At 39.7% G+C, this 27,759-nt stretch overlaps 3 protein-coding genes across 6 annotated transcripts; 2 read left to right on the plus strand and 1 right to left on the minus strand.

Annotated features, from left to right (window-relative positions):
• Positions 1-304: 304 nt before the first annotated feature.
• On the minus strand, positions 305-14,652 carry rps19bp1 (ribosomal protein S19 binding protein 1). 2 transcript variants are annotated; one of them, XM_039613452.1, is made up of 4 exons: positions 14,438-14,652; positions 1,993-2,166; positions 1,619-1,716; positions 305-1,228 (listed from the first exon to the last, which is right to left on the minus strand). In XM_039613452.1, exons 1-4 carry the CDS (start codon positions 14,448-14,450, stop codon positions 1,079-1,081), a joined length of 435 nt encoding a protein of 144 aa, XP_039469386.1. In that variant the 5' UTR covers positions 14,451-14,652; the 3' UTR covers positions 305-1,078. The 2 variants fall into 2 exon arrangements, with proteins under 2 accessions (XP_039469386.1, XP_031585902.1); XM_031730042.2 differs by lacking the exon at positions 14,438-14,652 and adding an exon at positions 3,456-3,714.
• Positions 3,831-9,994, plus strand: LOC116312587 (3-mercaptopyruvate sulfurtransferase). Its single transcript, XM_031730041.2, has 2 exons — positions 3,831-4,891; positions 8,306-9,994. Exons 1-2 carry the CDS (start codon positions 4,312-4,314, stop codon positions 8,602-8,604), a joined length of 879 nt encoding a protein of 292 aa, XP_031585901.1. The 5' UTR covers positions 3,831-4,311; the 3' UTR covers positions 8,605-9,994.
• LOC116312609 (cytokine receptor common subunit beta-like) lies at positions 9,529-27,723 on the plus strand. Of its 3 annotated transcripts, none has more exons than XM_031730069.2 (10): positions 9,529-9,610; positions 21,864-22,057; positions 22,162-22,273; positions 22,391-22,481; positions 23,008-23,095; positions 23,213-23,346; positions 23,509-23,713; positions 24,810-24,891; positions 25,016-25,094; positions 25,586-27,722. In XM_031730069.2, the coding sequence occupies exons 2-10, from the start codon at positions 21,967-21,969 to the stop codon at positions 26,561-26,563; spliced, it is 1,860 nt and encodes a 619-aa protein (XP_031585929.2). In that variant the 5' UTR covers positions 9,529-9,610; positions 21,864-21,966; the 3' UTR covers positions 26,564-27,722. The 3 variants fall into 3 exon arrangements, with proteins under 3 accessions (XP_031585929.2, XP_039469385.1, XP_039469384.1); XM_039613451.1 differs by lacking the exon at positions 9,529-9,610 and adding an exon at positions 10,139-11,638 and having other exon boundaries at positions 25,586-27,723; XM_039613450.1 differs by lacking the exon at positions 9,529-9,610 and adding an exon at positions 16,517-16,641.
• The last annotated feature ends 36 nt before the right edge of the window (positions 27,724-27,759 follow it).

Genomic DNA, 27,759 nt, shown 5'->3' on the forward strand with positions numbered 1-27,759 from the left:
GGTCTCCATCCAGCAGATGTGGTGATCTGATTTGCCTTGACGACATGAATGATTCAAAAAACATGAAACATGGTGAAAACCCTTTTTGTCTATGTTGGCACTCTTTCCCTTAAACAAAAAAGCCCACCTCGAAGGGGAAACAGTTAAGAGCTCACTAAATGAAACAGCTTTTTTTGGTTAATCTTTAAAAAAATGTAAAGTGTGAAAATGTCTGTGCTCTTCCCCTCCAGACCTTATTAGGTCACCTTTTAACCTAATAAAAGCAAAATATTAATCTGAGCTGAACAAGAATAAACCCATGACATGAGTCATTATTTCATTACTTTAATAAAGCAACAAGTTTGAGGATGACCATATGAAAGCACGTGTTTATAGGAGGAATGATGAAAATGATGGAAGCTATTAATTCAAGGTGGTTGCAATAGAAATCCCAAACCTTTGTGCTGACTGATATTATTTAATAATTGATTAATTAGCAACTCTAATATCTTTAGATCTATGAGATGTTTCATGCAGTTTTATTCCCAGAATTACAGCTTTTATTGAAAAAATAATTCAATAATCTTAAAAAAGTCTAAGAAGATATCAAAGAAGAAGGGATGAGAAACAGAAATGTATTGTATAAGTCATCCATAAGCCCAGAATTTCAGGAATTTGTTCTCTCAAACCACACTGTAATGGCTCTTGCTAAGCTTATCTGGTTATTAAAGCCGTGAATGTGGTGTTTTTCTTGGCTGTGAATTAAAGGTGAGCTTCATTACGTTTTTAGTTCACAAACAATGAAACAAAGGACTTGCGAGCTATGACTGACACAAATCATATATCAGTAATTTCCTCTCTCTTTGCAAATGACTTTTCACACTTTGTCTATGAAGTTCAACCTGTGGTTGGTTCAAAATGTACGCATATTAGTCACGCAGACACCCTTAAAAGAAAAAGAAAAGAAGAAAAAAAAACCCAAACCAGACAGACACTACGTAAACATGAATTAGAACAAAATCTAGTCCAGAAATCCACTTCAATCCTCCAAACGCAGCCCTGGAGCTTCTGCTGTGGGCGCAGTGTCTTTGTGTCCGTTTCATTTCTTTTCCTCCACAGTCCTGCCAAAGTATTCCTTCTGAAACTGCTGGAACTCCTCCTCAGTGAACAAAGACTTTGCCTCTTTGGCCTTCTTCGCAGGCCTGTCCGGGTGATTTCTTGACTGCCTCCCTTTATTGTGGTTCACGATCTAAGTCAGACAGAAATCAAATCAGCACTTTAGGGCCAAAGCCACTTGTAGACAACAAAAGCAGTTCATCACTAGCCAGTGATGGCTATGAATCTATTTAGGTTATCAACAATGCAAAAAATAAATAAATCTTTAGATCTTTACTGCACAGGATGTTTATTGTTTGCCGACATTAAAATTGATACCATCGGTGCATCTACTAGCAGGCTGAGCGGTACCACTGGATGCCACCAGTATTTTTGTGTCTGTGAGTAAGCTGCTTTTTTATGTAAATATGACTCTTCTTTTTAAATCCTCCTTAACATTTTGGACTCCAGTGTTCCAAGAATAGATAAGAGTCACAGATAATGACAGTACTTGTAAAATGTGAGGGACTGATGACCTGGTTACCTTCAGTGTGTCAGAATCTGTTGCTTTACAGCCAGTTTCCATAAAGTATTTGAGGTTCTCACTCAAATGGCTCTTCCCCTGCTTCTTCCTGAACTCCTCTACAATTCAAACCAAAGAACAAGAAATTTAGAGCACCATCAACTGAATATTAGACTGTAAAAGAGTTTACATTACTGAAACAGAACAATTATTCAGATTTGAGTTCTTTTTCAGTGAAAGGCTGTACATTTTACAACTTAGTTTAAGACCAATGCTGCCACCTACTGGTCCTTACATAAAAAACACAAAAGCATCTGTACTAATTGTTTTTACTTTTTCACAGATGTCTTCTATTCTAAGCATGAAGAAGACTGAAATACAGCAAGCAGACTGACCCACTGCAGACTTGATCCTCTTGTCTTTAACAGTGGCTTTGCTCTTGCCAGGCCCGAGACGGCCTTGCAGTCTTTTGACCTGCTTGGTAACTCCCTGCCGCTTGGTGCTCACCAGCTCCATCACTGTGGCTGAGCTGGGGGTCTGCTGCTGCTTCTTCTTCACTTTAGTGACATCTGGCAGGAAACACAAAAAGACAAGCACAAAACCCAAAGTAAGCTGCAGACAAGGAAACATGTTCTTTTAAGAATGTGAATCGATCTTATTGTCATTCAAAAGCTATACACTAATCATAGCATATCTGAATGGGATCACGTTGCACTGGCTCACAACATTAATAAAAATTGTAGTAACAAACAGAGCTATAGAAAAATAATGTAAAATGCATAAAAAATATACTGTATAAAACACAGCAGTATTGTTAAATTACCAGTATATTACACTTATAGATAGTAATGGAGTATCACAGCAGCAGGGAGATCAGTCCACTGTGTGTGTGTGTGTGTGTGTGTGTGTGTGTGTGTGTGTGTGTGTGTGTGTGTGTGTGTGTGTGTGTGTGTGTGTGTGTAGATGGGAGGGGTATTAAAGAATTAAAGTTTAGAAACCTGATGGCTATGAGAAAGAAACTGTTGGAGAATCTGACTCCTCTGCTCCAAATACACTCTTCACCTGAGACATTGCTGTGCTTCCATTACAAGAGAACTACAAAGCTAGAAACATAGTGCTGCCGTCCACCTCCACCACAATGTTATAGATGAGAAGCTGTGTGTGAAAGACAGTGCTGTTTGTGGTCCACCAGTCCCCATCAATTGTCTCCGCTTGCCGCATTCTTTCATGCTGGACGATGATTGAGTTGAATGCGGAACTGAAATGCACATTGTGAGTCCTAAAAGGTGATAATCATTAAGACATGGGACTGGACTGTTTTTAGGAACTAGTATGATGGTAAAATTCTTGAAACATGATGGTACAACTGCATGGTTCAGTGAGGTATTGAAGAGGTCTGTGAGGACATGACCCAGCTGATCTGCGCATTCCCTGAGCACCAGTCCCGAGGCGCTGCTTTGGTACATCAGTTCTTCTCAGGGTCCTCCTGACATCAGCTGTGCTGAAACCAAGTACCCGCTCACCCAATAAGGAATTGCTTTCCTCACAGGAATGTTATGTAGGTTGAGGTTAAGCATAGTACGGTTATTCACATACGACACTTGTCTTTTTCAGGCTCTACGTTGCTATGATTTAATGACGACAACGTGATTTCCTTATTAAAGACCTCAGAAATAATATTCAAGTAATCAGGTTTAGACCTTAAAGCAACAGTATAAACCCAATCTATTACAGCCTAACTATAACAATGTAAAAACACTGATCAGTCACAAGGAATGGTCAGAATTATACTAGCGAGAGCCCTAATGTCTAATACTGTTAGCCAACTGGCACAGCAAGCTCAAGAGGCTAAACTGACCTTTAATGTCATTGCTCAGCAGCTCCAGTCCTCTCCTGATCAACGAAGCCGACATCCTGATTCAAGCTACAAAAGTTTTCTTCTACTTTCCACAAACTACATCCACAGAAATCTGCTTTTATAACCGGGTAACAACATGTGGTTCCATAAACATCCGGCAAGCTCGCGTGCGTCGGTTAAAAGCAGTCGGCTTGACGAGGTAAAAATGAACAAAGTTCCTACCTGGATAATGCTGCTGGACCTGTTGTGCTATTTCAACTACTTTAGTTTAAATTTTTTATTATTATTATTATTAGTAGTAGTAGTAGCAGTAGTAGCAGTAGTAGTACTGCTACTACTGCTACTACTACTACTACAAGTGGTAGTAGTAGTAGTATCAAAACAGAAGAGGCGCACTATGGAAACTGTGGGACAAGGAGAAAGTGTAGTAAAATGATAAGTCATGCTATTTTAAAATGTAGGTCGAAGCAATCTCCAGATTAGGTAAAGAGAATTAGCCAGTGAGGTGGCTAATGAGTGGCTCCAGTCCTCTGTTATTTTCACTTCCCACGGAGATGGGTTAATAGATTACGTTTTCTGTTGGAGTTGAAAAAAATATGCATGTCTCGCTGCAGGCTTACGAATGAGTGTCGGTTTTCAGACTTTGTCTAAAATGTAGGCTAATGCCATTTTTACTGTGTCCCCCTTTCACTTTTATCAGTGTCAGGTGAACCGAGGGGCGTGACGGTTTGGCATGCGCTCTCTCCCCACCATTAGTACCTTTGCTCACTCGACCGCTCCCGACTTTTGGCACGGTTTTGTTAAATACCGTGAAACTTAGGTAAACTTTGTAGCCTGTCTGCATCTTCAGTTCACCATGGCTCTCCAAGCCACCGCTCTGGTCACCTCTAAGTGGCTGGCTCAGGCTGTAAAGGTCCAGGGGAAAATGCGGGTCTTGGACACTTCGTGGTATTTACCCAAACTGCGGAGAAACGCAAAGAGCGAGTTCAAGAAGAAGCACGTGCCGGGAGCAGCTTTCTTTGACATTGACCAGTGCTGCGATAAAACCTCTCCTCTGGACCATATGTTGCCGTCAGAGGACTATTTTGCGGAATACGTCGGGAAATTGGGAATAGAAAACGACACGCACGTCGTGGTCTACGATGGCAGCGAGTTCGGGGCGTTCTCGGCGCCCCGTGTGTGGTGGATGTTCCGGGTGTTTGGGCACAGTGCGGTCTCTATGCTCAATGGGGGGCTCAGGAACTGGGAGCTGGAGGGTCGACCTGTGAGTGACCGGTACGTCAGACCCACAGCGACCGAGTTCAAAGCCTCTCTGAACCGCTCGTGGATTAAAACCTACGAGGATATCCTGGATAACCTGGAGACTAAAGAGTTCCAGGTGGTGGATGCCAGGCCCACAGGCAGGTTCAAAGGACTGGACCCTGAACCCAGAGACAGTGAGTAGTCTGCATTAGAGCCTTCATGATGGTTACAGTCCTGCATGCCCCACTCAGGCTTTTGTTTTTCAGATTACTGACACCCTCATTTCATCCCACAGACTACAGGCACACTGTCATGAGGGGGCGTGTACTGTATCTTTATTCGTATTGCCCCTTGATGACAAATGCCTTGATTAAGATAACTTCACAACTCAGTTATTGTTGGGACACACTTGTGCCAGGATTTCCGGTCTGACTCATGTCCGTGTGTAACTGAAATACTTCCAAAGAACCCAACGTTACACTCTTTCTCCCTGGAAAAGATGGTGACATGTATTTTTTTTAATAGAATTTTTATGTTAGTCAAAGTGATGACTGAGTGACTCACAGTAACGTTCCTCAGTAGCTTTTATTAGGTACATTGTTGATCGTCACTTTTTCATTAAAGGGTTTATAGACAACATTGATGATCTTATCGTTCCTGTTTTAAGATAATCAGAATGACTGAACCAATCAACTTGTTTAAGAGTGTTTAAGAATGACCGATCAGAAACTGGTTCGAGGATTGCAGCTGGAGGAGGGTATCAATTACCAGTTTGAAATTCTCCAAATGTCTTCCTATTGTCTGTGCAGACTTGTTTTTCTGGTAGTTTTACACTGCAAAACAAAGACTTTAAACTCATGGCAGTGGAGGTGGATAGACACACAAACGTGTCACAATAAGTTATTATTGTTATTAGGGGAGGATATCATGACTCATGATTATATTTTATGTTACTGCCCCACTGAAACTCTTCTCTTTAGTATTGATGGGATATTTAATGAACAAACATGAACAATAAATAGTATCTTATAAAACACAATTACAGTTTGACTCTGACAGTGACGTCAGGGAGACACAGGTATGCAATGGGGGGAAAAACAAGATAATGGTTTGCTAGTTCCTTGTACATAGAGTTTTATGGAGTTTGCTCTGTGCAAACCCAGCAGGATGGGCTTGGATGACTGAACAAGACAAACATGAAAAGAGGTCAGGCAGACAGGCCGTACTCAGCCTGCATTCTAGCTATAGTCAATGAAACACACACACACACACACACACACACACACACACACACACACACACACACACACACACACACACACACACACACACACTGCTGTACCATAGTAGCAGACAAAGTGAATGGTTAAACATTTAGATGCAGCAATAGTCCAACCTTTGATCTGCTGATGTTTTTTAAAGACGGAACTCAGTGAATGGACAAAACAGTGATAAGATATACATGTCTTATCCATATACTTCTCACAGTACACACACTGTTAGAGGGTAAAGCTCTGATGTGCTGTTACAGGGCTCCTCTGCAAGCAGAACACTTCTGAAAGCAGTTTGAGCAGTGACCTTTCTGACTGCTCTCTTAAAAAAAAAAAAAAGAAGCACTTCCCTTTTCATTGCACGTGTAAATTCAGCCAGGATTCAGTTTTGGGGGGCAATGAATAAAATTTTCACATGCTAAATCTGCTCTTCTGAATGACTCACTTGGGAGTTTAAGCATCAGTTTTTGTAATGTCTGTTTATATATCAAACATTGATACAAACACACATATTTGACTGTGGTAGTGAAAACGTAGCAAATGCGGGTTTCGGTTTCTTTTCCTCGATGCAGAGTTTTGCTTTTGAAACACTGAACCAATTTTCCATTATAACTGATATAGTCAAGACTAAAATACTGTCTGTCCCAGTGTGGTTGTGGTTTATTAACACCTGACTATTTTTTTTTTTTCACAACCCTTTCTGGGGTTTCGTCCACATGGTCCTTCTGTATCCAAAAGGTCACAGGGTTGAGTCATCAATTATCACATTATGTTCCTTTTCTTATCTCATTTTTAAGACTGTCATCCTTCCTCATCCGGACTTTAGGAGCCCTCTGTCACATGCCTCTCTACTGATTTGTTCAGAGTCGAATGCAGCTGAGCTGGACTAATATAACGTACGCCATGTGACCTCTTACTCTCTCTTATGCTAGCAGAGTGGAGACGGAAATGCCATACTAAGAGGCAGTCAATACAAAGGCAGATTATAATGATTTGCTAATCATGTGTACTCTGCTAGGCGATCGTGGCTCAAGAATTGGCAGTTCGTGTTGTAATCGGAAGGTTGCCGGTTCGAGCCCCGGCTCCGACAGTCTCGGTCGTTGTGTCCTTGGGCAAGACACTTCACCCGTTGCCTACTGGTGGTGGTCAGAGGGCCCAGTGTCGCCAGTGTCTGGCAGCCTCGCCTCTGTCAGTGCGCCCCAGGGTGGCTGTGGCTACAATGTAGCTTGCCATCACCAGTGTGTGAATGTGTGTGGGGATGACTGAATGTGTAAAGCGCTTTGGGGTCCTTAGGGACTAGTAAAGCGCTATACAAATACAGGCCATTTACTCTATAACAAATTATTCAGAAATGGGGATGATAACAGTTTTACTAATGGCACTAAACATGTGTGGTAAAATTATTTATGATGTAAAAGGTCACTCCAGGATTAGAGACTGCATCAAGGAGGGTGTAGCTAGAAAGGTCTAAAAAGTGAAGCCAAAACAGAAGTGCCTTAAGCCTGAATTCTTTTTAATGGCTGGCACAACTTCAATAGTAAGTTTTTACCCAATGATTGTGCAGTGTCATTGGTTTCACAATTGCTTGCCACATGTGGTTTTAAAACACCACAGTCACAATGCTGAAATAAGTCACAGCGAGACTTCACTTACTAGTCAATGGGTGATGTCATAGTTGCTACAATACAGTGCAAAAGCCTTAAGCCACTTGTCATTTCATAATAGCTGGACTCCAAGAAGCCAGACTTTCTTGTTTTTTTTTCTTTTGAAAGTGGTTTTGAGCTACAGTTTGCCAATCTTAAAAACATCTTTTAAGGTTTTTCTTCTTCATGGACAGTGTAAATGTCCTTAAGAAACCTGAAGAACTATTCCTGAAGCCTACTTAAAGAAATGACAAAGCTTGTCTAAGAGAGTTTGGGCTGTGTTGAAGAATAAAGGTGGTCATACCAAATATCAACAAACTCTGTTTTTGCCTCATATACTGTATTTCCATGTATGTTTGCGTGTGTTTCACGCGTGTGCGTGTGCTGCACGTATTTTCCATTTTCCCTGCAAAATATTTAGAAAAAAGAGCGGCAGCTCAAGAATTTTACTTTAGTCCACATTCAAAGTGTAGAACATAATCCAGACTGAGAAAAACAGAAGGGATCAACACAGGACAACACACGACTTAAAATCTTAGCTTCAGAGCCACCAAGGCTAATCAAAATCTCTAAAGGTCTTTTTTATTGCATGTTTCTTTGTAACTGCCCGTCTCTTAATTAATTAAGAATACACATTTGCTATTTCAGATTATTTAATCATATTCTGAATGTATCTGCTCTTTCTGATTGACAGACACAGAGCCGGGCCACATCCCTGGCTCCATCAGCATTCCTTTCCACTCCTTCCTGTCACCTTCTGGTCACTTCCTGCCAAAGGAACAACTCCAGGCTCTGTTCGCCCGTGCTGGTGTGGATCTCGACCGCCCGCTTTGTGTCTTATGCGGCTCTGCAGTGACCGCGTGCCACGTGGCGGTGGCGGCCCACGAGTGTGGGCACCCGGGGGTGTCAGTGTACGACGGTGGGTGGTCGGAGTGGTACACCCGCGCCGTGCCCGAGCACGTCATATCAGATGGCAGAGGGAAACATTTGTGATAACAGGAAGGACCTGGGACCGATGGTTTTAGGCTGGATCACTTGTGCTGTTGTTGCTGTTGTAGTTTGGCCATTTGGGATTTGTATGACTTCCTCCTGTGAAGTCACAGCCAGCAGCAGGTTAGCAAAATTTCCCAGAATGTCCAAAAAGCTTCTGTATTAATAACACACCACTGGGAATTTTTTTTTTTTTTTTTTTTTTTTTGAAGTTGTTCATCTATTATATACTGATAGATGATTTGTAATTAAAGTTGTTATTGGCACTCAAAGACACCTACACTTTGTAATCTTGTCTAATCTTTGGTAAAATAAATATGAACATGTTTATCAGGGCTGTAACTGATTAAAAAGGACTGAAAATGGGCAGAAAGCAGAGTCTACTTTGTTAGGCTCTTAGAATAATGCAGTTTAAACGATGGACTTTTGACCTGTTGACTGATTACAGCCTAAGGATTGTGATGTTTTCTTGTTTGTTTTTGTTTTTTTCCCCTTCCAAAATCAGATATCCTCCAAGTGAAACAAGACGTTTGTGTCTAAAGAAAAAATAAATTAATATATTATCATGATTGCTACTGTCTCATCTCATGTTACACATTGCCAATTACTGTACAGCATTTTAAAAGATTGTTTTTCTGTGGTGACTTAAAGGGATTTCAGTGTAAAGTTCAGCATGAACAGATATAAAATAGTCTTGCATTCAATTAAAAGCTAAAGGAAACATGAAGGTGGCGTCAAAACCCACTTTGCTGTGACGTACTTGGTGATAGTCACATGTATTTTATTAATGGCATTTTTCCACTGCATAGCAAAAGAGTTGCTGTACATAAGTTGAAATGTTAAAGCTGACCTTTGACAGGGAAGTGAGACTCAAATGTCCTCTCTTCCTCTTTCGCATTAAAAAAGCCTTTTGCTTTTTCTGAGCAGTGTAGTTGTACGTGTCACCGAGAAGACAAATTCATTATTTGTGCTGTTGCAATGTGGGAGTAGTCACCCTGTCTCTTAACTGGTGAGTGTGCTGCTATGATAAATGATTTCTGTTATCTTGCTGTGAACATGAGTTCTTTTGGAAAGTTGTTGGTGATAACTTAGAATAGCAGCGGAGTCCCAAGATAATCTCTTGGTTTGTTTCTCTATTTTCTCTTGGTTTGTTTTTTTTCTGTCATAAATAATTGAATTTTTTAACATTTTAAGTTTAATTTTATTTTATTTCAAATCACAACCTAAATTCTAGTTAGACTAAAAACAAATCAAAATACCAATAAGAAGAAAAAGCTCGCTTGTTTTAACACTGATTATATTTTCAGGGCTTCAATGTGAAGTTGTCGTTGTGAAGTTAATATGTAAACCTTTCCACTTTATAATTACCAGCATTAAATGCCATTTGATTTTGTGTAGTATCAAAATGTTTCTGAAGCTTCCACACGAGGGCAGCACTACACTAGAGTTTTAAACCTTGGCATTCAGCACTGTTGTATAGTAGGAGCTCAGGTGAAATTGTCTGAACATTTAATCATGAGTATTTTTAATTAGTTTCTCTGAGCAGCTTTGCTGAGCACCTGCATCTACACACAGAGTTGTCTCAGGATTGTATCCACTTGAAAAATGTGTTACTTTGTATAAATAATGGCTGAAATTCTTAAATAGTTCTTGTTAAAGTGTTGCCGTAAATCTCACCCAAATGGTCGCATCAGATGGCTGCCTCACCCTGAATCTGTTTCTGCCGGAGGTTTCCTCCTGTTAAAAGGGAGCTTTTCCTTCTCACTGTCGACAAGTGCTTGCTATTTGGGGGTCATGTTATTGTTGTGGTTTTTGCTCTGTCATTATAGTGATCTTACATCACAATAAAAAGTGCTGTGAGGGAACTGTTATTTTGATTTGATAACATTGAACAGAACTGAAACTGACATTGTTAAAAAATTTGTGGAACAGTCAAACATTTTCTCATCAAACAGTAAATGAAGGTTTTTCTTCAAGAACACTGTCAACATTTTAAATTTATTAAGTATCTTTTGGTTATAATTACTGATTAAATTCATATTACGATCATTTATTTGTCTATACATAACTGTAATGTACAGTTGGTGATCTTAACTTGGCTTTAATGTCCTTTATGAGTCTAATGGGCACCATAACTTAGAAAATATAAATCATGTTTTAAATAAATGTTGGAACTAGTCATTAAGACCCATCAGGAAAATGTTTCCTGAGGTCTTTTTTCTTTAGAGTTCAAGGCTTTTTTGAAACTAGAGTCTTGAGATATTTCCATCTCTGATTGGTCTCTTGCTGTTAGCTGTTTTTTAGCATGCTATTGATGCTTAGAGAGATCTAATGTTCTGTTCGCAGCAGTGCAAAGGCAGACATCACAGACCCCCTGCCAAATGCAAAAAATAATATAAAAGATAAAGGTAGATAAAGTTGTAAAAACACTTTATAAACTGTTCCTGTTTTCATCCGTCTAAGAAATGCATGATTTAGAAAGTAAAAATACAACATAATGATATTTTTTTCCTTAAAATGTCAAGCATCATGGACAAATGACATTACATAGCAGTCAACAGTAGTTACAAAAGGTGCAATGAACAATCAGCTAATACCTGCCACAAGATGTCACAACAGTACAAAATATTAGTATAATATTATACTATTATATACTACTATAATTTTATTTATAATATAGGCAATGTGCTAAGAAGTGAAGAGTGGACTGAGAAGATGAAAGGAATACTTTAAGAAGCTAATGAATGTAAAAAAAAATGAGAGCTAGAGGGGGACGGAAAGCGAATAGTTAGCCAATAAGGAAGTGCAGAGGATTAGTAGCAAGGAAGTGAGGCAGCTATAGAAGAGTGGAAAGGCAGTTAATCCAGATGACATAACTGTGGAGGTATGGAGGTGTCCAGGAGAGAGGGCAGTGGACTTTCTTACTAGATTGTTTAACACAATCCTGGAGATTGAGAGGACCCATGAGGAATGGAGAAGAAGTACACATGTTCTTCATTCCTTTCCAAGAACAAAGGTGATGTGAAGAGCTGTAGAGGTATGGCTTCATGCTGTGAAAGAGCACTTCAGGTGTAATGTTTGCTTTAAGAGTGTTGCTGGATGGGCACTGGTTTAGCATAGTTGGATGAGCAGGCGACCATGTGCTGCACGTCTCCCACTCTGTCTCTTTTCACTTTCCTGTCAGTCTTCACTGTATCCATCCAATAAAGCCAGAAAAAGGCCCCCCCCCAAAAAATTTTTTTTAAAGTGTTGCTGGAACATCAAAAGGGGTTGCAGAGTCTTCATGGATCCAGAGAAAACATATGATAGGGTGCCTGAGGTAGTGTGTTAGGAAATCAGAAGTGTATGTGAGTGTGGTGCAAGACATGCAGGACGCCAGCGAGACAGTGGGTGAGGTGTGTGATAGAAGTGACAGATGAGTTCAAGGTGGGAATGGGATTACATCAGGGTTTGACGTTGAGTCCCTTCCTGTTTTTGATGGTGATGGACAGCCTGACAGGTGAAGTCAGGCCAGGGTCAACGTGAACTATTGATGCTTACAGATGATATTTTGCAGTGGCAAGAAGGTCGCAGAGAGCCTGGACATGTGGAGGTTTGCACTGGAGAATAGAGGAATGAAAGTCAGTAGAAGATAGAATACATGAGTGAGAATGAGAGGGATACAGGGGGAACGGTAAACATGCAACTAGAAGAGGTGGTGAAGGTGGGGTCAACCATCCAAAGCCTCATATAGTAGACAACAGAGGTGAAGAAGAGAGTGCAGTGGGTGGAGATGAGTGTCAAGGGTGATGTGTGACAAGAGTGAATGGAAAGAATGGAAAGTGAGTTTAAGCATGCAGTTATTCATCCCTTACTTAAGAAGCCAGGCTCAGATATTTCAGTAATGTCAAATTTTAGACCCACCTCTAAACTTCCTTTTCTGAGTAAGATCTTGGAAAAGGTTGTTCACACTCAGCTGATGGATTATCTAAACAACTCTCAAATGTTTGAAGTTTTTCAGTCCGGCTTTAGGCCGTTTCATAGCACAGAGACAGCTCTCATAAAGGTTATGAACGATATTCTTGTAGCGACAGACTGTGGTAAACATGTAGTGCTTATACTACTAGATATGACTGCTGCATTTGACACAGTCGATCACGACCTGCTGATCTCTCGATTACAGCATTGTGTGGGCATTTCTGGCTTGGCACTCCTGTGGATAAAATCATATCTCTCAAACAGGAGCTTCTGTGTTAAGTTGGGCTCGTTATCGTCCTCTGTGGCCCCTCTGTCATGGGGTGTACCACAGGGATCTATTCTTGGGCCATTACTGTTTTCATTGTATCTCCTGCCACTGGGTGCGATCTTTCGTAAACACAATGTTTCATTTCATCTATATGCTGATGATTGCAGCTCTATTTTCCTTTCAGTCATTCTGATAGCTCCCCAATTAGACTCCTGCTTGATTGCCTTAGTGATGTTAAGTCAGTGGTTCCCAAACTTTTTTTGCCAGGCCCCCCTTTTTCACAAGAAAAATGTTCGCGCCCCCATCACCTACCCCCCCGCACAAACACATCCTCCAAACACACACACCCATATGTGTACACACACCACACTCCATTGCGGTTTATTTCACACCTCAAACATTTAGTAAACAATTGAGCAAATACAAGTAAACGGCAATAAATTACAGGTAGTAATAAAATATACTACTAACTCTTTTACGCTACGTCCACACCTACACGGGTATTTTTGAAAACGCAGCTGTTTCTATGCGTTTGGGCTTTTCGTCCACACGTAAACGGCATTGCGATTCACCGAAAACGGAGATTATTTAAAACTCCTTTTTTTGCGTTTACGTGTGGACGAGGAATACAGAGTTCGTCACGCAATATCAAAGGTATGTCCCTTTTTCACGTCACGCTGTGCGCCACGTTATTGTTTACGTGAGATGAATTGCAGAATGGCAGATAGAGACAAAATACTGTTACTGTTAATCTGACTATCTTCAGGTTTTACACACTTACATATACACGCAGTTACTGTCCCTGCATTTAGAAAGGCAGAGGCGTCACGGTGTAATTATTTTACGTGTAGTTGTTTTTTTTTCCTGTGTAATAATATTCAACATTGCTGTCAATACATTTTTCAAAAAATGTCTCTCTGTGCAAAATGGGTTTAAACACATAAACAGCTGTGGGATACTGTTTGTCCGTGATTTGAACCGGGGGAACAAATTACGGCAGGATCAGCCTGATATTTGTATCCCACTGTAACTTTACTGCATAAAGAGCTAACATGTCCAAAATGTCAGGAGTAGTTAGTTATTACAAGAAGTGTTTGTGAACTAAAAATCAAGAATGTGGGATACTGTTTGTCCGTGATTTGAAGAGCCCAGCGCTGCTCCCGACGCAGGGAAACTAATTTTGCAGGGGAGACCTACCTTGGCACTTGTGCAGGTGAAGCCAAAGGGAAGATATGCTTCACCATATTTTCCTGTCTTTGGCTTGGAAGGAAGTTTGTTTGGAAACATATTTGGCGATGCTTCATCTCCTGCTTTGCGTTTGGGAGCCCCGTCAAAAACCTGTCCACAGTGTCCAAGCGCTCTTTTGTTTTTGTTTTTTTTTCTTTTCATACCGCGCCCCCCCTGCAATGGCTCTGCCCCACACTTTGGGAACCTCTGTGTTAAGTCATGGATGGCTCAAAACTTTTTAAATTTTAATGAACGTAAAACGGAAGCAATTCTGTTTGGCCCGAATCGTTCCTCTGATATGCCTGATATTGACCTTGCTGCTCTGACGCCTCACCTGAAGAGCTCGATTACCAATCTTGGGTTAAAAATCGACTCTGCACTTACCTTTGATGGCCATGTGAATGGGGTGGTGAAATCGTCATTCTATCACCTCAGGCGTCTGTCGAAGGTTAAACCTTTTCTTGTGACTTGGAGACTGTTATCCACGCTTTTATAACCTCACGCTTGGATTATTGTAACTCCCTTTTAATAGGGGTTGGACTGGGCACTCTGACACGCCTGCAACTAGTACAGAATGCTGCTGCACGGTTTTTATCTGGTAAAAGGAAATTTGAGCACATTACTCCGGTCCTGGCCTCCCTGCACTGGCTTCCAATTGAATTTAGGATTCATTTTAAAGTTCTTTTATTGGTTTTTAAATCTTTAAATGGTCTGGCACCTGCATATTTGTCTGATTTGCTGAAGCCCTATGTCCCCACTCGTTCGCTCCGGTCAGCTGAGCAGTTGTTGCTCTCAGTCCCCAAATCACGGTTGAAACTGAGAGGAGACCGAGCGTTCTCTATTGTGGCTCCTAAGCTTTGGAATAATCTTCCTCTTCACATTAGGCAATCGACATCAGTGATGGTGTTTAAATCCAGATTGAAAACGCATTTTTATTTACTGGCTTTTGACTCAGTGGTTGACTGACTTGTATTTACTTACATTTTATTGTTTTCGCTATGTTTATTATTTTATTGTATTTATTATTCTTATGGTATCTATTATGTTTTATTGTTCAGCACTTTGGTCAGCCTTGTGTGTTTTTAAAGTGCTATATAAATAAACGATGATGATGATGATGATGATGATGATGATGATGATTTCCAGTGTGGTGGTGAAACCTGCTATGATGTACGGTTTGGAGACGATGGCACTGAAAAAAAGGCAGGAGGCTGATGTGGAGGCGGCAGAGTTGAAAATACCAAGATGTTTTACTAGGAGTGACCAGGATGGACAGAATTGAAAATGAGTACATGAGAGGTATAGCTCATGTTGAAAATCATTTTTGGGGGGATTAAGGGTTTCAGGATATTCAACCCCTCATGAACAAAATGCATTGCCTAAACCTTTTATACGTGTCTGGCCAGGTTCTAGTAAGTTATGCACAAGTTGGCTTCTTGTATATCCTGTGTGCTGTGGCTTAAAAGCGCCCCTAATCGTGAGACTGGCCTACTTTTTGGTTATCTGCTTGTGTGTGCCTGACGTGTCACAGCGCATGATTAATATTTGTTTTGGTGTATGTGTTAAAATATTGTCTTTAACACTTTCTCACCTGCGAGTCCCAGTTCAGTCAGATTTAGGCTGTCTATTTTTATCTGCTGTGTGCAGCTGGATGTGGTACTTGCAACATTGGCATATTAAAAAAAAAAAAAGTACAACACTCTAGCACACGTGCACACTTCAGCACCTCCAATTTTAAGTCCTTTCCCAAATTGATAGCATTTCACCAGCAGTGGATAGTTGTTTATTACCTGGGCACAGTCACTTTCTTGTAGTATAGACTGTTCTGCCACTTATATCGTGCCTCCAGGAAACTGCAGTGGGATGATTGCTGTGTGAGTGCATGCACACGAGAACAAAACTAAATTTAGGACAGTGATGTGTTGTATTACTCAAAACAGGTACATGCATTGTGATTACAGTAACACCAACACTGTGTTTTACCCACAGAAAAAACAGGTAGGATGAGAAATAGAGGTTTTCACACTTTAATTAAATTAACCAATAAGCTTATTTAGTAAGCCAGCTGTTTCCCCCATTCTCACCCTTTATCAGTTGCTAAGCTAACCTTCATATTTCTTATGTAAACATATGAGATATCGAACTTTTCCCAAGTAATCATTTAACCTGGACTTAAAAAGAGTTGACTTTGAATTTAGTTTAGCAAAGCAAACAAAACAGAGGCATGAAATTATAGTTTCTGCACTAGCATACTACTTTTACTTCTTACCAAGTCATAGTAACACACCTCTTCTTTGAAATAACAAATAATAGAAACTCCGTGCAAAGGGAACAGAAAGTGTTTATGTGAACATAGAAAAAGGGGTTTTCACCATGTTTCACATTTCTTGACACGCTGATTGAATGTCACCAAGTTACAACCCCAAGGGAAACCACAGCACCACAGCCTCTTTTTTTCTCAGAAAATTTTCCAATACGTCACTCTAGACACAAGACGGCAAAACTTCAGTCAAAGAAATGTTTAGGGCACACGGCCTGAATAACCTTAGAGACATGGCAATGACGGCACACTGAACAACTCTGGAACGGTAAGTTCAATGTTTACTTGGTTTATCAGCTCTTTTCTAAGAGAGATCAAAAACAATTTTTAGTTGCTATGAATGAATGAACCTGCGGTGAGAAAAGATGGTGTTGCAGTAGTTATAGTCGTGATGGAGAAAGCGATAAAGTCTACTCTGAAGCGAGATTAGTAGTGTCTGGTTACGTGCATGTGATGAATGGGAAATGCTTTCTTTTTTTCTGTATCTAAGTCATAAAATCATATCAAGTTAAAGCTCACCTACTGTCTTTATGCAGGAGTTCTGACTGTATTGTCCACAATATAATTGTGAAGAAGACTTTTCACAGTAATATTGTGATTGTAATGTATTCTACACTAAAGATAACCTTAAAAGTCCAAGTAGACAGAAATATATTTAGATATAAAAACTAGTCCCAGTAAGATACCTAATGCTGTCTCTTTAATAAAAATGCTAACTCGGAAAGATGCACTTTAAAAGGCACAGGAAAACAGGTGTGGGGGTGAGGCAGGGGGAGGTGGCAGAATGTCAAGACACAAAATAGTGTGGAGGAGCGAGAGAAAGAAAACAAGCCAGAGTTAAAGGGCTTCTAAAAGGACATGTGGATAGTTTTGACAAATAAACAAAAGTCTTCCATGCACACAAAAGCTTTTGGGGGGAGTGGAGTTTGAAATGTGTCAGCATGCTAACAAGCAAGTTTATCATGTTGATTTTACCCATAAACAGTATTAAACAAATTAAAATTCAGACATGTCACAAAGCTAGTGGTAAGCTGTAAACACCCAAATTTCTACCTGCCAGCAGTATTAAAGGAAACAGCTCAGGGGATTTATTGTCTGCCTGTACAAAATTATGTGTCCCTGCGTGTTCAACAGTCATACTGCTGCCGCCGCTGTTTCAGGATACGCCTACTCCTAAAGTGTGGCTATGGTATGCTAATTTCTCCCACCTTCAACCCTTTCAGTTATGAATTCAAGCCATAGCGGCATAATCAACCCAACCATCTCATTTCCAAGCATCTGATCACGTAAAAGCTACTCTGCAGATTCTGCTCTTGTCTCTGACACCATAATAATAATGATCATGTTTCCATGAATCACTTACAGTAAACAAGACAAGTTTACACCAACTGACAACCCTGCTCATTTTAGCTATTTATAGTCGGGATGCAACAAACATCTTTACTGCCTCTGTTTGGTTGAACATCAGCCAAAACGCAAAAGAAGGAAAGAAAAAATACCCAGACAGGTCAGCAGCCTTCTGGTAACCACCAGTTGCCTGGGGAAATCTGCATTTCCTGACACCAACCATCTAATGAGTGGCATTTTTGTCAGTCATGTAGGTTGGCAGGGTGGACCGGACTCTAAACCATGTGAGTGAAGCTTAACATGATGATTATTAAGAAGCAGTTATGATCTTTATGTCCACAGGAATGAGTGAAACATGTTACTCCAGCTCATCACTAACTGTGGTTTCAGAAACCGCTGCACCAGTAATGTCAAGAAAAAAAGTAGTTCAAGAAATGAAGAGCACTTTCTGGATTGTGAATGAGGTTTTTTTTTTTTTTGCTTTTTTGTTATTGGAAACAAACATATCTTTCTGGGAAGACAAAGGGGTTAGGATGTGGTTTAAGTTTTTAGTGTGTATTTGTATTCAGTTTGTGGTTGTTTTTTTCACGTGTGTCAGTGAAGTGAGTAAGGAAAGAGAGAAAGAGACGAAAGAGAAAAAAAAGAGATCAAAGTGTGTCAACTTTTTCACTTTGCTGTAGGACCAGTGTAGGGGAAGTCCAAAAGTCAGTAGACAAATGATATAAAGAGAACTTGTGCTTAACACATGAAAAATGGTTCTTAGAAGGTAAAGTATTAAGATAGTGTCTGATAAGAAGAGGCAAGAAGAGGAATCTTGATTTTCTGAAGTTACTGACAAAGCGGGTTTTCCACGATTGGATAAGTGGACTAAGTGAACTGACCTAAATCATTAGAATCTCCTGTTAGTTGGAGAAGTCTGTGGACTGTCCAGTATGACTTTGACCAGTGTCATTAATCACATGACTTCAGGTTTGATTCAAAACAGACTTGTGATTTGAGTCTTATGAACTTTTTTTTCAAAAAATCCACCAGAACAGAAAAAGTCTTGTTGAAGTCAAACCAAAAACAACAAACAGCAGTAATCAGAAACAATGGACACAATTGGACAATATTACGCAGCTGAAACAAGGCTGTCCAAAAGACTTGGCTTTGATGACATTGTAAGGGTAAAAATGGTTTGTCAGAGTGGGAATACTTAAGGCTGAGGCATTGCTATCCAAAGTAATTACAGTGACTCTGTTCATGCTCTGTATTCTATACACAACACCAGAGGTTACAAGTAGGCAATTTTACATAATCCAGACCTTTATGTCTTTAAGAAACACTTAAATGTGACTAAATGGACAGTTTCACCTAAATAAATATAGCTTGGCTCTGTCATCATAGCTATGAAAATGTGTGCAATGTTTACTAGTGATATTGTTGAAGATGAATAAAGGTGAGTGTTGGCACAGAACCTCATGGAACTTCACGATGAATCTTTTGCATTTAAAAGAGTCACTGTTCTATGAAACCACTGCAGTCTGTCTGAATGGTTTAACTGCAGAGGACTTCTACACAGGCAAGAAGAAAGAGTTTGCTGTGATTAAACCAAAACACCCACATCAAACATGTGCCTTGTTTGAGCCGTCTGCTACAGATTGATGTGACTGCAGTGCGACGTTTATAGATCTGGTAGAGTGAAAGGTCAGTTTCTAGAGATTACTCACACTGAGGAGCAGCAGTGCATTAGAGGTGTCAGGTAGGTTTATGTTGTCAGACCATTTACATGCGGAAAGAACAGATAACGAATAAAATATAAGCAGTCTCATATCAGTCTCATCTACTTCATTTCCTATCCCATACTGGTGTTTCACTTTTTTATTCTGGAAGATTTCAAGGCTGTTATCTTCTTGGATCACTACATGCCAGATTGTCACCCTAAACGAGCTTTCATCAGAGAGTCTCAATGTCAGGATGGAACTGATATTGCTTTTATGCTGCAGCACATGACTCAGTCTAATAGTACATTTTAAGAGGATGTAGTTAGTGTAACTCCCCCCCCCCCCCGACAACTTGTTAATTTTTACACAAAGTGCCTCCTGTTAAGCTTATCAACTTCCTGACTACTAAAACAGTTTCTTGTAATGTGCATAACTGGAAATTGTATAGTCCATTTATTTAAATCCTGCAAGTCTGAGCTCATTGCATGCAATCAGATTAAGTTTTTTTAAGTGCCGTTAGCAGGAAGTGAACCTGTCAGAATAATGGAACATTTGAGTTCTCAGAAAAACATCTTGACCTTTATTAAACCTTGCAAACAGGTGACCGTAGAAGCACCAAGAAAATGTGCTTTCCCCTGTGCACGGAAATGGAAGAAAAACAGTAGTGTGCAACAGTTTAGGCTAGAAAAAAGGAGAAGAACACTTTTTCTTTTTTTCTAAAAGAGATGATACTGGCACCACAAATATTTATCAGTTAATGGTTTTTAAAATGTCTCATTGCATTTTAAACTGCAGCAACTCATGGTATACTTGCCACGAATTGCCACAAGTGTTGACTTCTGCACGACACTTGGAACATGCAGTTATTCTATGGAATTTGGCGGAAGATCATATTTAGGGTTCCAGCTGCAGGTTTAATTTTTCTATCATGATGCAAAGCAGAATATATGTTATGTTATGAATGGGAATCTAAACGTAAAGAATCTAAAACGCCAGCACTGTGCAGTATAAACTTAATATGTTTGCGTTAATCACAATGAAAAGAAAGGTTCATTTGAATATCAATGTGTTCTTGCAGAGATAAAATGCTTTAAAAAGTATTTACAGATAATGCTGCAGTAAACGCACGACGTGAAAGTTTTAGGTCAGGCTGTGGGTGTTTGTGGGTCAGCTTGCACCTGGCAGCAAAACCACAAAAACCACGAATCCACACAAACACTTTTTTTTTTTCATCCTGTTTTTCACAGAGTTTAAATGTCATTGCGGTCCACATGCAAAGGCAGCTGCAGCTAATACATTTATAAGTATTAGCTGTAGCATGCCTATGTGTGAATTGCTGTGCACGGTTAAAAATCCAACAGGCTGGGAGAAATGGCAGGCTGTATTAAAGTCAACAAACTAATAAATGAGGATGAAGTTTACAACTGAAACATTAACGCAGAAGCTGCCAGTTTCTACCTGACTGCATCTTTAAATGTGTCATCAGGTACTAAATTTAACCTTATTTGTCAGTTGAAGGAAATGATAGGAAGTAGGAAACACGTGTTGATGTGCTTCAAATGCTCAGAAGTGAAGAATAATTAATCAAAAGTTCACATTTTAGTCTGGAGAGCAGTGTCGATTCAAAGTAAGATCCTCTACAGTGTTAATTGATTGTATTGCTTGAATTCAAAGCAAAGGTTGAATTCAATGAATTCAACCTTTGCTTCTTTCTTTTTCTTTTATCTGTTTGGGTTTGTGTAGCTGACAAAATTATTATTATTATTATTATTATTTTATTAAGAGAACTGTTTGATGTTTAAACTGCACGTTATTAAAATGTTTTGCTGAATTCCAATGGAGTTTGAATGGAAACAGCTGATATACAGAAATTATGCACAAATGTGGGCGGGATGAAAAAGGCAGACTGCTGTATGTTCTAAAAAGGAAGCTGATGAAAAGCTTTTACATGCCTTGAGTGTGCGTGGCTGAGTGTAAATGAGAATTTGACCAGAGTATTTATTTTCATTACCTGTTTTAATGGCTGTATGAGTGTGGTCTTTCAGAAAAAACAGCTGGTCTTGTTTTACCCTGAAAAAGGAAATATCAATGACATTGTATTTGGTGTTCATTTTGATTCAAAAGCCTGATTTACATTGGAACTTTGTTGTCTCAAGTCATCATTGTTCATTTATCCTGTTTCTGCAAGAGAACAAATGTCACATTTGTACAGATGTGGAACCGCAGAGGACTGGGGCAGGATCTGAAACACTTCTATTTCTGTTTTTCCATCGACTGCTTACGTTACAACTTATTCTTGATGTGTTTGTAGGCAGCAGTTTTTTTTCTATGTGTGGAAGCAGAAATAAAACTGTGACAAACTCCTCTGTCACCTCGTTGCATCTTGTCAACCAGATGATTTAAAAAAACACTTTTTAAATTTTTTTTTTTATCTGGGCAGGATGACTCTGGAGCGACTACAGTCCTTCAAATCTTCCAGTCACCGAGCTTTGGAAACAAACCATCCCAGCAGCCTCTAAGAAAGAAAACTGAGGACTTAACAAATGGAGAGAAATAAGAAAACCCTTTCCCTGTTTCTTCTGCTGCCTGTGCTGCTGCTCTGCAGAAGTGATGAGTGTCCCAGCCTGCCACAGAGTTAGTCTTTTTTTTCTCTTGATTCATGTTTAACTGATTTTAAGATCTGTCGTTTGACATATTTACTCATTTTCATCCCATCTCTCTTGTTTTATTTCTCACAGATCTCAATTGCTACACTGACTACAATAGAATCATCACATGTTTGTGGAACAGCAGATCCGTGTCTGATGACACTGCATGCACGATACATGCTCAATATAAATCTAGCTACATGTAAGGACCTCAGTAACAAAAAGAAAACCCAGATGCATAATACTTACAATACACAAGTCACAGATGTCATCAGTAACATAATCTAAAGCAAAATCAAATGAATATTCTTCTTCTCAGTTCTTACAACGCTTCCTGTGACCTAAAGTCTGTTGACATCTCCAGACCAGCCCTAAAGGAGTGCTCCCTGATCTTTGAAATGGAATACACTGTGAGTGTGTGAACAACTAGCATTGTTATTGGATACCCTGTTTATTAAAAATATGTTTAGAATCTTTACAAGATCCTGTCTGTATAACTCAGACAGGATCAGGCTTCTTTTTTACTTGAAGTGAAATTAAAGCTAATTGTGGCTTCTGTGCAGACACAGACTACTATCAGTATTCCTGACAAGAAAGTGAAAATGCAAACTTCTCGAAACGTAGAAGCTACTCTGAGAGAGCATTCTGGACCCTTTTTTTCTAATATGTGCGGGTATACCTGCACATATGAAATAATAATATATCAAAAATTAAGAAGAAGCATACCTGGTCCCACCCTTGTGATCACAATCTGAGTTTCACTCTGTGACACCGAAGAAAACCTCAAGCCTCAAGCACATATACATCACTTATAGATTTACATCGAAACTATTATCTGTAGATTTAAATCAAAACATTTTAAATTTACCAATCGATTTAGATCTGCACTAGTTTGGGATCATTTTATTTAATTTTTTTTTTAAATTTTTCTTTCAGTTTCTGTCTTTCCATGTGTTGTCCATGAATCTGAGCTGTGCTCATATGAAGCAGAGTCTAATCACTTCCTACATGCCATCCTGTCACAGTGAGTGTAATCTATAATATACTACCTCATTGTCACTTACAATATGAGCTATTTACGGTGCCCATAAAACATATTTGTGTGATTCATGTGTTTGTGTTCATGTGCAAACTATTACAGTAAAGGTGAATCCTCCTTCGAAGCCAGAAGTCAACGTCACCTCTGTTTCCTGGTTGTCCCAAGACCCTGAACATGAAAGGATCAGTTCATACAGAAGTGAACTGCAGTGGAAGCAGCAGGATCAGTCATGGAGTGTAAGTTTAGATTTTGTATCACAATGTGAATGAGTTTGGGTATGAAGTTGAGATCCTGAAAGTGCACGTTTAAATAGTGTGTACAAACGATCCTTGCCCTGTGTTTGTGTGAATTCAGAGCAAGAGTAAATAAAGTGATATAAAAATCTTTCTGTCTGTCAGGATCCCAACGTGCAGAAAAACCTTGACATTCAGTGCGAGGATGAGTGCAAGGCAGAGCTGGAGCCAGACAAACTGATACAAGGCGAGAAGTACGAGGCACGAGTTCGTGTGCGGTCTGTTAAACCTCAACCCGAGGGAGCCTGGAGCGACTGGAGCCCCACTGCATCATGGGAGTCACCAGTAGGAAAAAGAAAACCACCATCAGGTACTTTTTTTTTTTTTTGCCAAATGGCTCCAAAGCCAAATGGTTAAGTTTAAGAAACTCTGCAGTTAAAAGCAACATCTTACCAGAGTTCTCTTTTACATTCAGTCCTGCCTTCTCTCATTTTTCTAAGCTAACGTGATCGGCTCTGTCTTCTGTTTCAGTACAACAAGGGCACACATTTTATAAGAGCAACTAAAGCCCACAGAAAATTAGTAGTTGTTTTACCTGATGAAATTGTAGTCAGAACAAGGGCTCCTCAAGGGTGTGTTTTATTACCATTGTTATTCTCTGTTTATATAAATGGCATGCAGCTCCAAGATAGGAGGTGAAAATGTGAAAATATGCTGATGATATGGCTACTGTTGGTCTTCTATAGGAACTCAAGCCCCAATGATTTTGCTCAGGGATGCAGGTTGAAAGAAGGGTGTAAATTTCATTATTTCCTTATTAAAAATGAAAAAGCTTGTCTTGAATTACCCAGTCCCCATGAAAGGTTTCACTTTCTGGTCAGTCTGTGAGAGTCGTTAATATCTTTAAGTATCTGGAAACATATTTTGAGGACAAGGTTTATTTTTTATGCTCATTCCATTTACAAGAAAGCTAATTGGAGATTATTTTGTAACATGATTGTTAGAACTGCTGGAACAATTACTGGTCGATAGCAACCTTGAGGTGACTTTTGTTGTGATTTGGCACTATATAAATAAAATTGAATTGAATTGAATTATCTTCAGGCTGTCTTAAGGAAAGCCTGGTCTATTGTTACTGACCCCGAACACTCTCTTTACTCTGATTTTGATTAATGCTTTCAGGACGATGTTACAGGATACCTCTAGCTAGCAAAAAAGTCTATAAGAGATCCTTTGTGTCAAAAGCATTTATTACTTAAAAAAATCCATCATATACTGTGATGTATTTCTATAGGTATATTGGAGTTTTATTTATGCTTAGGTTTGAATGTGGTCTGATTACTACCAATATTTTTATTATGATTTTATTGCCTGCTTGATTTTTGACTTGGTGAACCGAAGACAATTTTCTATTAATGTGGTCGATAAAGTTATTCTATTCTGTTTTATTTTCTTGTATTTTTCAGGTGTTCCTAGACTTGTTGTGTGCATAATTACAGCAGGTGTTGCGTTAATGGCAGTCATTCTCTGCACAACTAAAAAACACTGGTAAGCAAACTTTTCCAAAAATATCTCAATGTGCAGTATATTATGATTAGTTATTCTGGTATGATGTATTAAAAAAAAGATTCTTTTGACAGCTTTGGTTTTGATTGTAATTTTGTTTCCTCAGGGTTTACGTAGTAAAGACAATGAAAGGTCAGCCCATACCAGACCCAGGAAAATCCTTCCTGCAGAATGTACCTTTTAAGGTAAGCATACAGGCTCCAGATGCGTCCTCTTTACTGTCTACTGTTAAATCATGTAATCATGTTACAGTTTAAAGTTTAAACTGAAAAAAATTGAAATTGCCATTTCAAGGCAGTAAAAAATACTGTGTACTATCGTACTATCATGGTGAACATGTTTGGAGGAAATGTACATGACTAGCAGCTGTCATTAGCATTTATTTTGAGCTGTGTGTCAGCCACATATGGCTGTAAGTCGAATACGGAATCTTCTTTAGTTTTGAGTTCAAATAGTTTGTCATTACCATCTACAAATAAAAATGAGATAACTGCAGCTGATAAACAGACACAGCATGCAACATAAAAAGTCTAACTAGACAAACAAAATTGCTCACCGATCCAGTATATTTGCCCATTCATCTTTTTAATCCTTTTCTTCAAGTGCAGATTGAATTTCTTGTATATTTCAAATCTTTCTAATCTCTTCTTCTGTTCTGTGACTTTCTCTCCTCCAGAGTGGGTTCACCAGTGAATACTTTCACTCCTTCTTGAACTCAGTGGAAATGATCACTGTAGAATTAACCTCGCCTGTGGATGCTGTTGTGGCCTACAAGCCAGATGAGAAGATGGTGTTGAACAAAGGCAGCTATGACTCCACCAGCTCCAGCTTCTCTAACCCAAGTTACTCTGAGCTTTGTACTCCTCCTATTTCCTCACTCACTGCTGGGAATCTGAAGCCCTGTGCGGCTGACACGCCTTATGGCCCTGTTGGTGGTCAGGGTGAAGGAAAAAGCACAGAACAGAAAAGCGATGAAGCGAGAGAGAAAGAAAAGGAGACGTTAATGTTGCTGCTCAAAGGCAGCAGTAACAGTGAGCCAGTGCAGGTGATTTCAGACTACGAGAAAACTGAGAGGCTCGACAATGATCGATTTAGGCTCCAGAGTCTAGATTCAGGCATGTGCAGTTGTGAAGAGGTCAGTGAAGAGAGCATGGAGGCAGATAGCATCAATATGACTGATAGCCATGATGAGGAACCTGAGGGTGAGGAAAAGAAGGAGGGAGGGAATGAACAAAAGGCAGATTTTCAGAGGCTGTTTGGAAGCAGTGGAGGTGTGTTTGGCAAGTTTATTCAGGTTTGTTCTGATTATGAGCGAGTGGAGAAACAGCAGGCTGACAGCCCGGAGCTTCCCAGCTTGGATTCAGGTGTTAGCAGTGGGGGAGAGGAGCAGCTGAGTCAGGATGAGGGCATGGAGGATGCTGATAAGTCCACTGAATCTACACGCTTCCTGTTTCCACCTCATCCTCCCAGTGCTTTACCATGCTCCCTGCTCTCTTTTCCACAACTGCCTCTGAACTTGCCTGGGCCACGTCTGAGTCCAGCTGTGCAGCGCCAGCCAGGTCACATGACACAGGGGTTTGCTCTGATGTCAGCAGGCAGGTCGGTGGAGCCCTCTGGTGATGGATATATGCCAGTGAAACAGGAGGAGGGCTGAGAACAGACAGCAGGCTCAACTAGCAGGACAAAATAGCATGTAGCACTTGGAGGAGTCATCACAGCCAGTCAGTTCTCAGGAAAATGTAACATCACATGAATATTTCTCTTCTGCTCAGTTTTCAGCAACTTTGACAGTTTCATGAATGTATTTTACTTTTATTTTTTATATATTTATGTTAATATTTATGCCTGCTTAGAAGCTCATACACAGTTACTGTCACCCCAGAATAAAATAATGTGACTCTTTCTACAATGTAAAGGCTGCCCTCTCTGCCATCACACTAGCTGACCTGACTAACTTTAAACTGTGTAAATCTGTGTAAACTGTGGTAAAATTCCCTACATGGGCTAAAGTTCTTGGCCACATACATACTGAGCTGCTTGGCTATTTAAATCCATACCATGAAGCTTCCAGTGCACATTTTTGATGCTTCTGTCTGTGGCAGAGGAGGTTTGGAGCTGTGCAGAACCTTGGTGGCTTTGACTATGCACCCCTGCACTCACTTTCTCAGCATATATTGTCAGACACTTCATAGCATAGTATTACAGTACCACAGTGTGAGAGCAGTGAACTGTTCAGACCCATTTTTTCACAAATATTTGCAAAGGCAGACTGCATGGATGCTTAATTTCTTAGACCTGTAGTCATGGGACTGAAACACCTGAATAGATTTAGAGGCGTGGCCCAATAGTTTGGGCCATATAGCAGCGTATTTAACAATGTTGAATTGTTTGCAACAGATTAACTTGGTAACTTTATTACAGGAAACATATTACGATGTGTGCTACAGCAGACAAATAACCAGAGTACTCTATTATGTGTATACTTTATCATGCTTGGTTTCAGGACTGCAGTGTTGGCGGTCTTTATGTTGTGAATTGTTTTTCTGGATTCGCAAATTCTATTTTAACCAAATGTCTTAAAGAGCGCATTTTAACTAATATGTTTTGGATACATAAAGGCAGTGTGTACAGATAGTTAAATGACCGCACTGTAGGTACTGTGACAATGATTTTGATTTTATTTATTCTTGTGTGGCAGCTATTTACTTATTTGAAATTGTGTCATGTCATGAATAACACAGTTATTTTCCATGAAAACTAAAAACGGTTAAAATCTCAATAAAGAATAACCAGAAATACATGTAATTTTACATTTTTTGTTGTGTGTGTGTGTGTGTGTGTGTGTGTGTG

Source organism: Oreochromis aureus, linkage group 6 (genome assembly GCF_013358895.1).
Source record: "Oreochromis aureus strain Israel breed Guangdong linkage group 6, ZZ_aureus, whole genome shotgun sequence".
In the NCBI taxonomy this organism is placed as follows: Eukaryota; Metazoa; Chordata; class Actinopteri; order Cichliformes; family Cichlidae; genus Oreochromis; species Oreochromis aureus.

What these genes read in the sequence shown, in the direction of transcription:
- rps19bp1 (XM_031730042.2), bottom strand. Translation starts at nt 3,510, where the DNA reads ATGTCGGCTTCGTTGATCAGGAGAGGACTGGAGCTGCTGAGCAATGAC. An exon ending in GCTGAGCAATGACATTAAAG is followed by an intron (nt 2,167 to 3,455) that starts GTCAGTTTAGCC and finishes GTTTCCTGCCAG; the next exon opens with ATGTCACTAAAGTGAAGAAG. An exon ending in CAGATTCTGACACACTGAAG is followed by an intron (nt 1,229 to 1,618) that starts GTAACCAGGTCA and finishes TGTCTGACTTAG; the next exon opens with ATCGTGAACCACAATAAAGG.
- LOC116312587 (XM_031730041.2), top strand. Translation starts at nt 4,312, where the DNA reads ATGGCTCTCCAAGCCACCGCTCTGGTCACCTCTAAGTGGCTGGCTCAG. An exon ending in GGACCCTGAACCCAGAGACA is followed by an intron (nt 4,892 to 8,305) that starts GTGAGTAGTCTG and finishes TCTGATTGACAG; the next exon opens with ACACAGAGCCGGGCCACATC.
- LOC116312609 (XM_031730069.2), top strand. Translation starts at nt 21,967, where the DNA reads ATGGAGAGAAATAAGAAAACCCTTTCCCTGTTTCTTCTGCTGCCTGTG. An exon ending in TCTTTGAAATGGAATACACT is followed by an intron (nt 22,482 to 23,007) that starts GTGAGTGTGTGA and finishes TTTTTCTTTCAG; the next exon opens with TTTCTGTCTTTCCATGTGTT. An exon ending in CTACATGCCATCCTGTCACA is followed by an intron (nt 23,096 to 23,212) that starts GTGAGTGTAATC and finishes AAACTATTACAG; the next exon opens with TAAAGGTGAATCCTCCTTCG.